This window comes from Suncus etruscus, chromosome 2, assembly GCF_024139225.1.
Source record: "Suncus etruscus isolate mSunEtr1 chromosome 2, mSunEtr1.pri.cur, whole genome shotgun sequence".
Taxonomy (NCBI): Eukaryota; Metazoa; Chordata; class Mammalia; order Eulipotyphla; family Soricidae; genus Suncus; species Suncus etruscus.
Window position 1 is genome coordinate 144,095,290 of NC_064849.1, and position 17,572 is coordinate 144,112,861.

Genomic DNA, 17,572 nt, shown 5'->3' on the forward strand with positions numbered 1-17,572 from the left:
ATCCTTGAGATTTATAGCAGACCTGTCACCAGAAACACTCAAGGCAGAAGGCAGTGGTGGGACATAGTGACAAAACTCAATGAAATGAATGCTTCACCTAGAATACTGTACTTAGCAAAACTCACTTTCAGGTTTGACGGAAGAATACATAGTTTCACAGACAAAAAACAGCTTAGAAACTTTACAGACTCAAAACCAGTCTTAAGAGAAAAAGTGGAAGACCTAATTTAAGACAAGACTGACCAAAAGACACACCAAATTTTGATATAAAGATGGCATTAAATCCTAGGAAAATTCTTTCTCTCAATATCAATGGACTAAATGCACCAGTTAAGAGACACAGAGTGGCTTAAATGGATCAAAAAACTCAATCCAAACTTCTGCTGCCAACAAGAAATGCACCTGAATACTCAGAACAAACAGTGACTTAAAATAAAAGAGCGACCCAGCTATTCCACTCCTATGGATATACCCTAAGAACAGGAGAACACAATAGAAAAACCCCTTCCTTGCATCTATATTTATTGCAGCACTATTCACAATAGCCAGGCTCTGGAAACAACCAAGATGCCCTTCGACAGATGAATGGCTAAAGAAACTATGGTACATATACACAATGGAATATTATGCAGCCGTCAAGAGAGATGAAGTCATGAAATTTTCCTATACCTGGATGTACATGGAATCTTTCATGCTGAGTGAAATAATTCAGAGGGAGAGAAGGAGATACAGAATAGTCTCACTCATCTATGGGTTTTAAGAAAAATAAAATTCATTTTTGCAACAATCCTCAGAGACAATGAGAGGAGGGCTGGAACTTCCAGCTCACTTCATGAAGCTCACAACAAAGAGTGGTAAGTGCAGTTATAGAAATAACTACACAGAGAACCACCATAATCATGTGAATGAATGAGGGATCTGGAAAGCCTGTCTAGAGTACAGGTGGGGGTAGGGTGGGATGAAGGGAGATTTGGGACATTGGTGTTGGGAATGTTGCACTGGTGAAGGGGGTGTTCTTTACATGAGTGAAACCTAATCACAATCACATATGTAATCAAGATGTTAAAATAAAGAAAAAAAAGTTTCAAATAAAAAAATAAGAAATCAGAAAATAAAAAAGGCTAGAAGGAAATTATCCAAGCAAAGAACACCCATAAAAAAGCTGGAGTGGCCATACTAATGATGAAAACTTTATACTCAGGAAAAATTGTAAAGGACAAAGATGGACATTTTGTATTAATCAAAGGGTATGTACAGCAGGAAGAAATCACTCACCTAAACATATATGCACAAAATGAGGGGCCAGCAAAATATTTAATAAAATTGTAGACAAATCTGAAAAATAATATTAATAACAACACAGTAATTGTGGGGGACCTCACATGGCTTTCAAAATTGAATAGGTCAACCAGACTTAAACCCAACAATAATATACTAGATCTGAGAAGAAAAATGGAAGAAAGAGGCCTAGAAGATATATAAAGGACACTCCATCCCCAGAAACCTGGATACACAGTTTTCTCCAATGTACATGGGACATTCTCCAGGATAGACTACATGCTGGCACAGAAAACATACCTCCATAATATCAAGAGGATAGAAATTTTGCAGGCTACCTTCACTGACCATAAGGCCCTGAAATTATATGAAAATTCCAAAGGGACACAGAAGAAAAACTTTAACACCCAGAAGTTAAACAGCCTCATACTGAATAACCAGTGGGTCCAAGATGAAATCAAAGAGAAAATCAAAACTTTTCTGGAAACAAATTTTAATAAAGACACAAACTATCAGAACTTATGCGACACAGCAAAAGCAGTACTGAGAGGAAAATTTATAGCTTTGCAAGTACACATCAGGAAGGAAGAAGGGGCCTACCTGAATAGCTTAATGATGCAGCTCATAGAATTAGAAAGTGCTCCAAAAAAAGATCCAAAAATAGAGAGACATAAGAAAATAACAAAGCTGAGAGCAGAAATCAATGAATTGGAAGCCAAAAAACAATCCAAAAAAATCAACCAAAGCAGAAGTTGGTTTTTGAAATAATAAACAAGATTGATAGACCACTGGCAAATCTAACAATAAAAGAGGGAGAAAGAAACTTGATAACTTGTATTAAGAAGGAAAAGGAAAGATCACTACTGATAAGGCAGAGATTTAAAAGGTAATCAAAAACTACTTTGATAAACTCTATGTTACTAAAAATGAGAACCTTGAAGAAATGGATAAATTCTTGTACTCATAATCTTCCACGGTTGAATGAAGAGGATGTAGCATATCTAAATACCCCTCATCACTATTAATGAAATTAAAACTGTAATTAAATATCTGCCCAAAAAACAAAAGCCCAGGCCCAGATGGATTCACTAATTAATCTTTCAAACTTTTCAAGAGGAACTACTACCAATCTTGGCAAGACTCTTTCATGAAATAAAAAAAACAACAACAACAAAAAAAAAAAAAAACAGAAACACTTTCAAATAGCTTTTATGAAGTCAAAATCACCTTGATACCTAAACCAGACAGAGATGCTATGAAAAAAGAAAATTTCAGACCAATATTGCTGATGAATGCAGATGCAAAGATCCTCAAAAAAATCCTGGCAAATAGGATTCAATGCCTCATTAAGATTATCCACTATGATCAAGTAGGTTTCATCCCAGGAATGCAAGGCTGGTTTAACATCCATAAATCTATCAACATAATACACAACATCAACAAGAAAAATAAAAACCACATGATCATATCAATAGACTCAGAGAAAGCATTTGATAAGTCCAACACCTATTCTTGATCAAAACTCTCAGCAAGATGGGAATGAAAGGAACCTTTCTCAATATAGTTAAAGCCATCTACCACAAGACAGTGGCAAATATTGTCCTCAATGGAGAAAAACTAAAAGCCTTCCCTCTAAATTCTGGCACAAGACAAGGCTGTCCTCTCTCACCACTCCTATTCAACATAGCACTGGAAGTACTCGCTATAGCAATTAGGCAAAAAAAAGATATCAAGGGAATCCAGATAGGAAAGGAAGAAGTCAAGCTCTCGCTGTTTGCAGATGACGTGGTACTCTACTTAGAAAACCCTAAAGACTCTACCAAAAAGCTTCTAGAAATAGACTCATAGAGCAAGGTTGCAGGCTACAAAATTAACACACAAAACACAATGGCCTTTCTATATACCAATAGTAATAAGGAAGAAATGGTCATTAAGCAAACAACCTCATTCACAATAGTGCCACACAAATTCAAATAACTTGGAATCAACTTGACGAAAAATGTGAAGGACCTATACAAAGAAAACTATAAAACTCTGCTCCAAGAAATAAGAGAGGACACGTGGAAATGGAAACACATACCCTGCTCATGGATTGGCAGAATTAACATAATTAAAATGGCAATACTCCCAAAGGCATTGTAGAGATTTAATGCGATCCCTCTAAAGATAACTGTGACATTTTTCAAAGAAGTGGATCAAGCACTATTGAAATTTGTTTGGAACAATAAACACCCCAGAATAGCTAAAGCAATCATTTGGAAAAAGAATATGAGAGGAAGTACTTTCCCCAACTTAAAACTTTACTACAAAGCAATAGTTATCAAAACAGCATGGTATTGGAATAAAGACAGGCCCTCAGATCAGTGGAATAGGCTTGAATACTCAGAGAATGTTCCCCAGACATACAATCACCTAATGTTTGATAAAGGAGCAAGAAATCCTAAATGGAGCAAAGAAAGCCTTTCAACAAGTGGTGTTTGCACAACTGGATAGCCACTTGCAAAAAATTAAACTTAGACCCCCAGCTAACATCATGTATGAAGGTAAAATCCAAATGGATTAAAGACCTCGATATCAGACCCGAAAACATAAGATATATAGAACAACACATAGGCAAAACACTCCAGGACATTAAGACTACAGGCATCTTCAAGGAGGAAACTGCACTCTCCAAGCAAGTGAAAGCAGAGATTAACAAATGGGAATACATTAAGCTGAGAAGCTTCTGCTCCTCAAAGGAAATAGCGCCCAAGACACAAGAGCCACCCACTGAGAGGGAGAATCTATTCACCCAATACCCATCAGACAAGGGGCTAATCTCCAAAATATACAAGTCACTCACAGAACTTTACAAGAACAAAACATCTAATCCCATCAAAAAATGGGGAGAAGTAATGGACAGACACTTTGACAAAGAAGAAATACAAATGGCCAAAAGACACTTGAAAAAATGCTCCACATCACTAATCATCAGGGAGTTGCAAATCAAAACAACTATGAGGTACCACCTCACACCCCAGAGATTGGCATACATCACAAAGAATGAGAACAAACAGTATTGGCGGGGATGGGGAGAGAAAGGAACTCTTATCCACTGCTGGTGGGAATGCCGTCTAGTTCAACCTTTATTAAAAGTGATATGGAGATTCCTACAAAAACTGGAAATCGAGCTCCCATACGATCCAGCTATACCACTCCTAGGAATATACCCTAGGAACACAAAAATACAATACAAAAATCCCTTCCTTACACCTATATTCATTGCAACACTATTAACCAAAGCAAGACTCTGGAAACAACCAAGATGCCTTTCAACAGACGAATGGCTAAAGAAACTGTTGTCATATACACAATGCAATATTATGCAGCTGTCAGGAAAGATGAAGTCATGAAATTTTCCTATACATGGATGTACATGGAATCTATTATGCTGAGTGAAATAAGTCAGAGAGAGAGAGAAAAATGCAGAATTATCTCACTCATTTATGGGTTTTAAGAAAAATGAAAGACATTCTTGCAATAATAATTTTCAGACACAAAAGAGAAAGAGCTGGAATTTACAGCTCACCTTATAAAGTTCACCACGAAGAGTGGTGAGTTTAGTTAGAGAAATAACTACAGTTTAAACTATTTTAATAATGAGAATGTCTGAGTGAAATAGAAAGCCTGTCTACAGGTGGGGTTTGGGTGGGGAGGAGGGAGATTTGGAACATTGGTGATGGGAATGTTGCACTGGCAATGGGTGGTGTTCTTTACATGACTGAAACCCAAACACAATCATGTATGTAATCAAGGTGTTTAAATAAAATATATAAAATAAATAAATAAATAAATAAATAAGAGAAGAATAGGAGTGGAGGAATTTTTTAGACACTTTGGTGGTTGTGATAAATTATAGTAAATGTGTTAATAAAACCATAAATATTAACACTATTGTGATCATGTTACTTAAATTATAATATGGATAAATCAAAATAATTATACAAAAATTATAAATAGGTGGAGTAAATTTTTAATATGTTTAATTATATCTTTTCAGATTGCCAAATATATCAACGAATATAGATATCAATAACTTACCACTTTACTTAAGTCATAGAATAATGATAAATCTCCATTTGTGCATTGCATTAATGTACATATTAAGTTCCAGAATTCTATGTAATTGGCATTAAATCGAAATATACATTAAAGAAGCTAGAGCAATAGCACAACAGGGAGGGCATTTGCTTTGAATGCAGCTGAATTTGGTTTGATCCCCAACATCCCATCTGGTCCCCCAAGCTGGCCAAGAGTAATTTCTGAGCACAGAGCCAGGGTGTGGCCAAAAACAAACAAGTAATGTATATACATGAAAACCACTTTTCATTTAAGTAAAATAAAACAAAATAAACCAAGAACACATAAAGTATGACAGGTATTGTGCTTGCTACTAAGATAAAGTTCTACTCAAAACAGACTTAGCCCCATCCTGATATAATTTAAATTCTATCACTGAGACTGTTCACGACTCTGAGTTATTTTAATTCCTTCCAAAAATCATCAAAAAAAAAACTATATCAATTACATATGAACTTCCAAGGGCAAAAATTCAATCTTACTCTTTTAAACCTAATGGAGTAACTTGTGTATACAACTTAAATCCTCAATAAATGTCCTTAACTGACTGACCTGGACCAGAATGTACACATTGTACAGGCATTTTTTTTGTTCAAATCTATAAAGCCTGATAGAAAAACAGCTTTTAGAAAATGTTCTTCATATTGCAGGTTGAAGTAAATTGCTCTTTGGCCATTCAGCTTAGCTTTCACCATGTTAACTAGAAGACCAGCTGCAGAATTGTCAGACACAAATTGCCTATTAGCATACCTACTTCTGCTCAGCAATGCTAGACGATTTTCTCTTTTCCTTGGTGATTTCAATTTTGTCAGCTATTGATAAATATTACTGCATAAGAAACTATACAAATTTATTCATCTATTATTACAACTGAGATCTGTGATTTAAAAAAATACAAATAAATGGAAAAATTGTTCTGTTATAGAAATTATTTCTAAAGCAGTTTCAGGTCACACCTCACAAAAATATTTTCTTTTATTGCTTTCAAGACGGAGATTATTTTCTGACTTGTATCACTTTTAGTTCTATGAAATATACACAATGTGGCTAACTCTTGATTTATGGAAAAAGAATATTTGAGTAAATTCAGGGTCCGGGAGAGTAATCAAGATAGTGAAAAGCTGGAAATCTTTTCTCATGAGAATCAGTTAAAAAATAATTTATGTTTATTTTACAAACACTGGAAAATAGAATAACTATTTTCATTATTATGTTTGTCAAGTGGAAATAAAATGAAAGTTGTTTTGTATTGTGTAGATCAAGGACAAACATGAACATTATATAGAAAATTTAGCTAGACAATTAGAAGTCTAGCTGTAAATAATGTAAACCTTGCAATATAGCCTACATTAGATAAAAGAGATTTTTTTTTCTTTTCAGGTAAACCAGTTCTAAAATACTTCAGGCTCTTTAGAAGATGCAATCAGAAATCCAGGCTTTTTTCAACCTCAACAAGTGGTTTCAAGGATCAAAGAATACAGGGACTGAGGTATTAGGTTTGTACACAACCAACCCTAGTTCAATCTCTGTCACTGCATATGGTACCCAAGCATCACCAACAGTGATTTCTGAATAAGCCCAGATTGGTAAAATTGGGACAATAAATGCACCTTCACCCCATTACTAGAGTTTTTCTCAATAAAACTTACATAAGATTTTTACACCTTGAGGCTAAAGGAAAATTAAAGGTGCCTGAGATACCTAAGCCAGAAAGCATTGTGGATACCAGCTTCCTAGTAAAGAGAAAACTTTGGAAAAATAAATTCCAGTCATTAAAGTATCCTAATTTATATATACAATAGAATACTATGTAGACATCAAGAAAAATGAAGTCATGAAATTCTCCAATACATGGATGAACATAGAAACTATTATGCTGAGTGAAATAAGTCAGAGGGAAAGAGATATACACAGAAGAGTCTCACTGAAATATGGAATATAAATAAACTAAAAAATATCATTGTAATAATACCCAGAGACATTAAAGATGAGGGCTGGAGAAAGGACCGGCCTGTGAGGTGAAGCTCACTACAAGAGCAGTGAGTGCAGTTAGAGAAAGAACTACACTAACAATTAGCATGAAAATGGTAGTGAGTGAGAGAAGTAGAACACCTGCATCAAATACAGGCAGGGGTGGGTAGAAGAGTAATGGGGGGCATTGGTGGTGGGAAGGTTGCACTGAAACTCAACTACAAACATGTTTGTAATCATGGTGCTTAAATAAAGATATAATTAAAAATAAATAAAGGATCCTAATTCAGAGAACAGAACCTGACCAAATTTCACTTCTCTTTTCTTAACCCCCCACATATTAATTCATACCTCTCCTAGATGTATAATTAGATGATAATGAAACAGGTGAATCAGCATGTAGTTCTTTATTCATCAGGGAGAGAGGACCTGGGACCATTTCCAGTGAAAATGTCAACCGTGGCAGACAACTGAATGGCCAGGCCCTGTGATGCTAGGGAATACTAAGCTTTACCTAGCTTTGCACACCATCTTCTATACTCAATAATGTTACTGTAGGGTCCTGACATGCTATGGATTGAACTAGATCTCATGCATGCAAATGAACCCCTGCCTCTATGCTACTTCACAGGCACATGTATAACTGTACATTCCTTCAGAAACCTGGTCCTCAAACCTCCTGAATGGTCCCTCTTAAGAGTACCCACACCCATGTTTTAGGTGTGGACCATATTTTTAATAAAAAGTCACTTGGTGGCTGGGTAGATTTGCCCATATTACATCAAGCAAACCTCCCCTGGGCTTTGTTTATTTTCTTTGAGATAGACAGGTAACAGAATCTAGGGCAGAACTTCTTGATTTCTTTGGGTTTTTGAGAACTGTTATACTATCTTAGTATCTTAGGCTTTCAACAAATAAATTAGAATAGAGAGAGGAAATTTAAAATTTCACAAGTTTTGATACCAAAAAGACAATGGAAGTGTTTGAAGATGGTTCAAGTGGTAGAGTCCATACCAAATGTGTGCTGAGTTTCTGAATTCACTCTCTACATGCTTCTCTTCCTGACACAGTATGACAGGGCATATCCCTGATGGTTTTCAAGCCCCATCCAAACTAAGCAGCATAACATTAAGGCTGGGAAGATGGTAGAAAACAAAATTTTTACACAAATTAATTAATTTTTTATATATCTATTTCTGAATCTATTTCAGAGCATAAAATATTATTTAAAAATTGACCTTTATGTCCTACATAGGGGAATAATTTGAAAATGTATGAATTACCTTTATGACAAACTTTGTCAATCTATCAATAGTTTTCATTTAACTAGCAATTGCAATAGTGTTCAACAGTGAAACATGACAGTCCTTTATTTCATAAACACATTTGAATGTCGTAACTGTCCTTGGCATCAGTAAAACAAGCTCAACCTCTCAAATTTCATGCAAACTTTCCTAATTTGGTCATATATTCTGTCATCTCTGTCACTTTTATGAACTTTTTGCTTAACAAATATTTGTTGAATAGCAATTAAATGCTAGAAAACTTGAAGTGTGGAAAGATCTTCAGATGCATCACCTAACAAAAGAAATGCAATAAAATCACAACCTACTATTAATATGTTCCTTTTATTTTTAGTTGCTTGTTACTTTGAAAGTGTTAAAATGTATAACATTTTGTGTTTGTAGACAAAATGTATTTCTTTTAACTTTGTTGTTATGTTTAGCATTTTTGCTTGATATATTCTTTGTCTCTCATACAAACACATAATCATACACATATACACTTTGAAATAGGAAAAAACTTCCTGTATAATATATTATTCCTAAATACTTTATCATTCTTTCACAAAAATTAACAGACCCCAGTAATTTATAATTAGATCAACAATGTCATAAATATATAGCCCATTGTCACCATATATGTCAGTGTAGTTATTTCTCTATCTGCACTCATCACTCTTTGTACTGAGCTTCAGATCGTGAGTGAGAGAAGTAGAATGCCTGTCTTGTATACAAGCAGGAGGTGGGAGGAGTAGGAAAATTGGGGACATTGGTGATGGAAATGTTGCACTGGTGAAAGGGGTGTTCTCTTTGTGACTGAAACCCAACTACAATCATGTTCATAATCAAGGTGCTTGAATAAAGATATTTAAAATAAATAAATAAATAAAATAAAAATAAATATAAATAGCCCACATTAACCATTCCCAATAATCTTCAAAATGCCCTTTGTAGTTCTTTTAAAATATAGTAGTCAAAATTTATTTAAAATTTGTACTAGGTATTCTATCAGTGAGTTACCAGGAAGCAGAGATCCTCAGAAAAGAAATAAGCCAATAGTACCTGCTAACTTCATAAAGAACCAGGTGTTCCAGTATCCAGGTATAAGACATAGGCATCTCTCAACACTTTATTTATTTTCTTTTTTATTGTGGTCAAAATGAATTACAATTCTTTCACAGTAATATTTGAGGTACATAGTGAGAATGAATGAGGGGCAGTCCCACCATCAGTGTTGTCCTCCCTCCACCCCTGTTCCCAGCATGCATCCCACATCTCCCTCCTTTACCCCCATAATGCTAGTGCAATTATACCCTCCTTGTACACCTTTTTGTAGATTGGGTATCAATTTCATTGTCATTGACTTTGGATTTGGTATTCATATCTAATAATTTTTTATTTCCACCAAATGAACATATGACTATCTGGTCTTGGTAACATTCATTTTTTCTCCTCAAATTATGAGGTTGAGTAAGGTGATTCCAGTAATGTTGTTCTATTGGAAATATTGGGAGAAAAAAAGGACAAAAAAAAGAAAGAAAAACCAAGTGTTATAAATATCCAATTCAAAGTAGAAAGGGAAAATAGAAGAAAAAGGTAACAAAACAAAACAAGAAACAAAAAAACAACTTCTTAAAAGGGGGTTGATTTTCTCCTCCTCCTCCTCTTCCTCCTCCTCCTCCTCCTCCTCCTCCTCCTCCTCCTCCTCCTCCTCCTCCTCCTCCTCCTCCTTCTTCTTCTTCTTCTTCTTCTTCTTCTTCTTCTTCTTCTTCTTCTTCTTCTTCTTCTTCTTCTTCTTCTTCTTCTTCTTCTTCTTCTTCTTCTTCTTCTTCTTCCCTTGGCCTAGGAGATATAGGATTTCTCCACCCCTGAAGCATACTGCCATGGGAACAACTACAGGCTCCATACTCACTCATTTACACACCCCAAGGTCTTTTTATGGTGCCAGAAAACTTTCTAAAGTGTTTGCATCAATGCTCACAATATCGGTTCCTTAGCCCAAAATATTTACCATCCAGTTTCCAACTACCACTGCATGGGTAATTCTCATGTTTATTACATTAAAAAAAAGTCAGATTCAATTGCTACATCAACCATTCCCTGATCCATACATACCCTTCCACAGGACACAAAATACTATATATAGAGAAATTCTTGTCTATTCAAGTGACTAGGCAGTACTTACATTCTCCCACATGAAAAACCCCCAGGAGACATTTAAAACAGTTATAAAGAGTTTTCTCTGTTCTTGTATGCATTGAGACTTGCATAGTGCCTGAAATATAGAGATAGATGAAAGCTAGATAGATGATAAATAGATAGATATAGGTAATAGAGGTTCTTGATAGATGTTTGCTGAATGTGCAAATTACAAATGAAAACAGTCATTTATCATCTTCTAGGTTACTTCAAAAAGTGGTGTTACCTGTCAATAACAACACTGTGCATTCATAGGTATTTATGAATTTGCATTATAATACAAACATGCAGTTTTAACACCAGTGTACTTCCTCCATCCCAGCTTGCAGGGAATAAAATGTTGGTGTGTTTTCACTGTCTCCCTGCATATGTTGGTAGTAAAATATTCACGACTTGGAGAATTATGCAGTGTGTTTTCTACAGCAGCTTTTGAAAGCCACTTTTTCCATTAAAACTGTCAGTTTGGTAATACAGCCATGATTTCAAAGCAAAGGAGCATTATGGCTCAAATCAAAGATAGATTACATATTTTATGTTTATATATTCTAGGGCCTTTATCGTGTAAAGTTGTTAGATTTTTTTTTAGACTTTATGTAAGTCTCATCCATTTTGGAATTAGAATGTATCACCTTTATTATAAAGCAAATAAACCAGTGTAAAATATATGTGGAATTGCTAGGTATTATACCTGTGCTGTTCACAGGCAACTGCAAAGAAATAGTTGCAGAAAAAAATGAAGAAAGCATTTCCTGTTGCTTTAATTTTTAGTTAATGATCCTCTATACATTCCTCTTGTTTATTTCCTAGCAGAATATGCAGCTACCCCCAAACTGGGTACAATTACAACTAAATGTGCATCAAATAACAGAGATAACAAAAAAATTTATAACCAGGGATCTTAAAGTTAATCTCTGATGCAACTATTTATTGGAAGAAAATATATTATTATTTCTGACAATTTGTTGTAATAGAAAACTATTCTGTGTTTGTGGTGCAGAGAAAAAAAATTAGTAATAAGACAGCCCGAATCTTAAATATAGGTTGCCATGCATATTTGGGCATGTTCAATTTGCAGGAAAAAAAATAAAAATATCTAATTTTTTTAAAATTATAGTATTTGTCCATTAGGGATGAGATTCTTCAACTATATGGGAAAGTGACAAGATTATTAGCATGTTTAAATAGATAACATGCTTCAAACATTTCCATTTTTAGCAATATGGTTTCAAATGAGGGATATATAAATTAAACTAATATTGGATTAATCCTTGGATCTATAATTTATTTGATGTAAGTTATTTTATTTAAGCATCTCTTTTGGTCAACAATACGCCAAAATTTTGAAAAATAAATTCATTTATTTCAAAAACATAGAAGCAATATGGCATCATGATGAACACAGGATATTGAATAGCCTGAATTTATGCTCAAGCTTAGTAGCTCTTTTATATTTTATTATTTTTAATTAATATCTTTATTTAAGCATCATGATTACAAACATGTTTGTAGTCGAGTTTCAGTTATAAAAAAAAGGATACTCCCCTTCACCAGTGCAATATTTCCACCACTAATATCCCCATCACGTTCCTCCCCTAACCCCTACCTGTATTTAAGACAGAGATTCTATTTCTATCACTCACTACCATTGTCACTACCATTATAGTTGTCAGTATTTCTCTAAATTAACCTACCACAAAGATTGGTGAGTAGCTCTCTTTTTAAACACACACACACACACACACACACACACACACACACACACACACATGCCCTGTGCACTTTTTTTCTTAATCTCTATAGGGTGGTAGTAATAAATCTAGTTAACCTAATCCATTTCTATCACCTTTTATTCTTTTTTTATAAAAGGTGACAGAGTCAATGACTTATTTATTAGAGTCCCTTACATAATGGCCATGCAGGCTTGTGAGATAGTCAACCATCTGGTGACAATTACTAGGGATTATTTGCTTTTCTGTAAAAGGGGCCATGTTCTACTTTCTTCCATCCTCTCTTTGAACATAGGAGATGCCTTAAAATTTTGATAGCCATATTACAACTGAAAATAATGTCCTAAAGAATCTCAGAGACCAAGACTCTCATCCTATTTAATCACAGACTAATCATTCATAATTGCCAACCTGTAAAATTCTTTGTAAGAAAAAGAAATACCCATTCTTCAGTTACTACAAGTTGAGTTCTCAGGTTACTCTATTTCTCTTGTGGACACTGGCCCAGGGATTGGTATTGGAACATAGTATGACTGAAGCCTAATCATAAAAATCTCTAGTTCATGAAGACTAAATTTTAAAAATAACTTAAAGATAAGCTAAACATACTTCTATCTGATGCTGCGTCATTATTAATAATATCTGCCCCCTAAACTTGTTTGTAAAGATTAAATTAAATAATTCACACTAAGTATAGAGCAGAATGTGAACACATATCAATAAGTTAGTAACATATTCATAGCCACTATTCATAGTTCTAATAATAATAGCAGCAGCATCCTACTCATTTCTATTTTGAAAGTCTAATGGGTTAAAAAATATACTTCCAGCATGGTGGTTCTATGAATGTTGCCTTTGGAATCACAAATCTAGGGGAATCAATATTCCAATATTTTTAGCATCTCTTAGATTTAACTAGCCTTGAAAATCATCTAGAGGGCCCAGAGAGATAGCACAGCGGCGTTTGCCTTGCAAGCAGCCGATCTAGGACCAAAGGTGGTTGGTTCGAATCCCGGTGTCCCACATGATCCCCCGTGCCTGCCAGGAGCTATTTCTGAGCAGACAGCCAGGAGAAACCCCTGAGCACTGCCGGGTGTGGCCCAAAAACCAAAAATAAAAAAAAAAGAAAATCATCTAGAACTCTGAAAAAACTCATGGGCTTACAAAGTGATTGCCTACAATCATGGATTACTTTAGATATTGGAAAATCTGGGTCAGTACTACGATCTTTTCTAAAGAAGCGAAAAGAAGATCAAATTGATTTTGGAATCATAATAAACTATATGAAATTTGGAGCTAAGAAATCTGAAAGTAAAAATGTATGTATTAAGAATAAGGCTCGGGACCGGCAAGGTGGCACTAGAGGTAAGGTGTCTGCCTTGCAAGCGCTAGCCAAGGAAGGACTGCAGTTCGCTCCCCAGGCGTTCCATATGGTCCCCCCCAAGCCAGGGGCGATTTCTGAGTGCTTAACCAGGAGTAACCCCTGAGCATCAAATGGGTGTGGCCAGAAAAAAAAAGAATAAGGCTAATTTAAAGCATTCAGACATCTAATTTATCATTTTTAAGTATTTGTATTTCAGAAATGTACTTCTTCCAGAATTGCTAGTTGAAAGTTTATCTTCTACATACATTAGTCTTAAAAGAAGATAAATATTTGCTTCTATACAATCACAAATGTCATTTATGCATAGATCATCAAAAGTACATTTTCAGCTTCATCCTGGTAAAGATGGAACAAAATTCAGATCCTGAGATAAACAAATGAAAAACCTGAGCATATCAAAAATATGTATAATTTTTAAATGTTCAAAACATAGAGCTTTGTTTTTAAGACAGTGGTCAATCTCTGAATGAATAAAGTCTGAAGCACTAATATTCTTTTTTTTAATTTTTTTGATAATCTTCACTTCAGTGCTTGCTTATAAGACAATACCTATGTTCCTGTAATTATTACAGGTGATGTAATAAAAGGCAGCAACAGAGCAGAAAGAGCATCTATGAAAACCTGTGCTAGTCTGTCCACACAGCCAGAATGACTGCTTATACTCTTAAGCCTGCAACTGGTGTTAGCCAATGATAAGTAGAATCCTAAATATAAGTTTATTCCAAAAGTTTATGACCATTCATGTTAATAATAAGCAATGTGAAATAAACTATTTTATATAATTTCTCACTTCAAGTAGGTCTTTCTTGAACAAACTAGATCAATTTCTTGTCTTATCAGTAACAGTGTGCAATTCAAACCTCTGGGCCACACTGGCCCATTAGACAGAGTGATTCCAGTCTGCTGGCAGCACAACTCTCAGGAATACAGTACCCCTTTTTCCTTCCTTCTTATTCATAGTGGTGGATGGATGAATTGTTAGTTTTAACTTTGAGCTTCCTGGCATTGGTCCATTTGTATCACCACCCTGGCATTATTTAAACACAGTGTGCTTCATATTTATGAGCTTACAAAATTTCTGGTCTCCCGCTTCTGCCTTTCTTAAGAACCATCAAGGGAAAAGGGTGTGACCATAAAGGCTAGTGTGTAACAAACCTCATTCAAATGCAGGCAGTGTATTTGGGAATCTTAATTCTATTAGAGCATGGACAATGAATGTATTTGTGTTAGTTACTTTCCCACTTTGAGGTTAAACAAACCAATGAATAGGACTCCGGGTGGCAGCAGAATGAGATACTGCATCGGATGACGCAGGCAGACAAATGCCAGGGAGCATTTTCAAAAAACAACAAGTCTCTTTCCTGCCTTCCCATGACTTTTCAGCAATTTGGATCCTGTAAATGGAAATGAATAGCTCCAGTCCTCCAATATCTTCATTCAGCAGTTTGGTTCCAAGTGTCACGTGATGCATTTATCTCTATGGCTGTTTCTAAGAAAATGCTACCCATTCAAAGAGGGTCTGAATCAACTATAGTAAATGTGTTGTGTCTCCTCTTAAACTGATATCCTTTCTTGAATAAAGTTCTAATTTGCAATAATTGTCAGACTGAATAACTTGCTGCAAACTTCCTACTAATGCTACCACAAGACTTGTTTCCCACCAACGTGATTAGCTCAATACAGTTGTTTAAAACAACACACATACAAACATGAATGCACACGTGCCACACCTTTAATGGTGATAGAGGCTCCAGCACACATCCTCTTCCATTGCAGCACCTCTCTGTCCTTAATAAAAATTCTTTGCTCTACTATAGGAATTGCCAAGAGCTAGCTCTTCCACTATCAAAATATTTCACTTCACATGCATACAGCTACATTAGACAACTGCTTTCTACCATGATTTTTAAATTAACTGGAGGAGCATGGGACCTTGCAAGACTTGCTTGTCTTTTTAAGTAGAGGTTCTAGTACAGTGGTACTGTGGTACAGGATTGGGGCACTAGAAATTTGAATGGTTTCCCCCTACCATATTCAGTCACTGATATCCTACTTTATGGAACTGACACTATGGTAACCATAATAAGTGTAAGAAAAGCTCTGAGAATTAAACCCATTGAAATCAGTCAGGTATTAACTAAATAGGTTTGATATAGACAAGAGCAATAAAAATAAAGTAAATCTATGAAACATGAATGAAATCATGTAATAAGATTTTTAGTGTATTGAGTTTTCAAAGGTTCTCAAGCCTAGTAGGGATCATTGTAGAAGAAATAATATAACTGTTTCTTCAAGACTCTTTCCTCATAAATAAATGATACTTGAGGGCTGGAAAGGTTTGGGTTTCAGGAGCTATGGGATCAGGCTTTAAGCTCTGGCACCACTTGCCCCCAGCACCTCTGGGTCTGAGCATGATAGCAGCTCTGACTTTGACCACCCACTCCAATTGGCCCCAGGCCCCTAAGTTGTGATGACAAGCTTGCAAACAATTTTTAAAGAGTTATAACTCCATTCTTACTTCTCATTAGAGAAAAAAAGAATAAAACACAAATAAACCTGGTTACCTGAATAGGCTTTAAGCTGCAATAAAAATAATGATTATATATTTGAAGACCCTTTTCCCTCAGTAGTCCTTATCTAACTGGCATTCAATAAAGTATCATTAATGTTTAAATAAATAACTAGCTATCAAATTTAATTGTTAATTTTATTTTTACCCCATCCCCTAATTGTTAATTTTCTAAGAAAAATATTATTTAGCTTTTAACAGGATTTAAATAAAAATTTACCTTTTATCACTTTATTATGAATGCATTTAGAAAATACCACCTAACAGTTACCTATAAAATTACCATGTACATTCTGCCATCCTTTTTATTAACAGACATCCAAAAGTTTCAATTTTCTCAACTGTTTAAAAAAAATAAAAGTATATAAGATAACTGGTTTGTCTTTCCTCTGCGCCTGCGCGACCCCACCCCCCACCCCCGGCCCACTTCTTGCAAGTCTGCCTGCACTGTGCTGCATGAGCACCATGCTCTTCTGTTCCGTTTTTCAAGTCTCTTGTGGGCAAGGACATGGTGATGGAACTGAAGAATGAACTGAGCATCTGTGGAACTCTCCATTCTATAGACCAGTATCTCAACATCAAACTAACTGACATCAGTGTCACAGATCTTGAGAAATACCCCCACATGTTATTGGTGAAGAACTGCTTTATCCAGGGCTTGGTGGTCCGGTATGTGCCATTGCCAGCGGATGAGGTTGACACACAGTTGCTACAAGATGCAGCAAAGGAGGTGCTGCAGCAGAAACAGTGATGATCCCCCGCATCTATCGGTGCCCTTTAACCTCCTGCCCTAGGCAGAACCCTTTTCCTACAGATTTTCCTACTTATTTGAAGTGCTGTGTTTGATTCAGTAGGGAAGGCTTTAAAAAAAAAAAGGATGAAAAAGTGAAAGGAATAATAGAGGGGTGAGGGCAACTATCCTCTGTTGAGATGGGGAGAATAGATTCAGAGATTGGGGGGTGGGGGGCTATCGTACCTGGCCTATCCTCAGCACCTTCCCTTCTCGTTATTTCTCTGGAGAAGGGGAAGCTTTCCCTAGATC

At 35.5% G+C, this 17,572-nt stretch overlaps 1 protein-coding gene across 1 annotated transcript; it reads left to right on the forward strand.

Annotated features, from left to right (window-relative positions):
• Positions 1–13,731: 13,731 nt before the first annotated feature.
• Positions 13,732–17,281, forward strand: LOC126001891 (U6 snRNA-associated Sm-like protein LSm2). Its single transcript, XM_049769091.1, has 2 exons — positions 13,732–13,942; positions 16,992–17,281. Exons 1-2 carry the CDS (start codon positions 13,732–13,734, stop codon positions 17,279–17,281), a joined length of 501 nt encoding a protein of 166 aa, XP_049625048.1.
• Positions 17,282–17,572: the final 291 nt, after the last annotated feature.

Bases quoted from the DNA above. Each gene is read 5' to 3' on its own strand.
- LOC126001891 (XM_049769091.1), top strand. From the start codon at position 13,732: ATGGGCTTACAAAGTGATTGCCTACAATCATGGATTACTTTAGATATT. The intron at 13,943-16,991 runs GTAAGGTGTCTG...GTGCTGCATGAG, and splicing joins CCGGCAAGGTGGCACTAGAG to CACCATGCTCTTCTGTTCCG.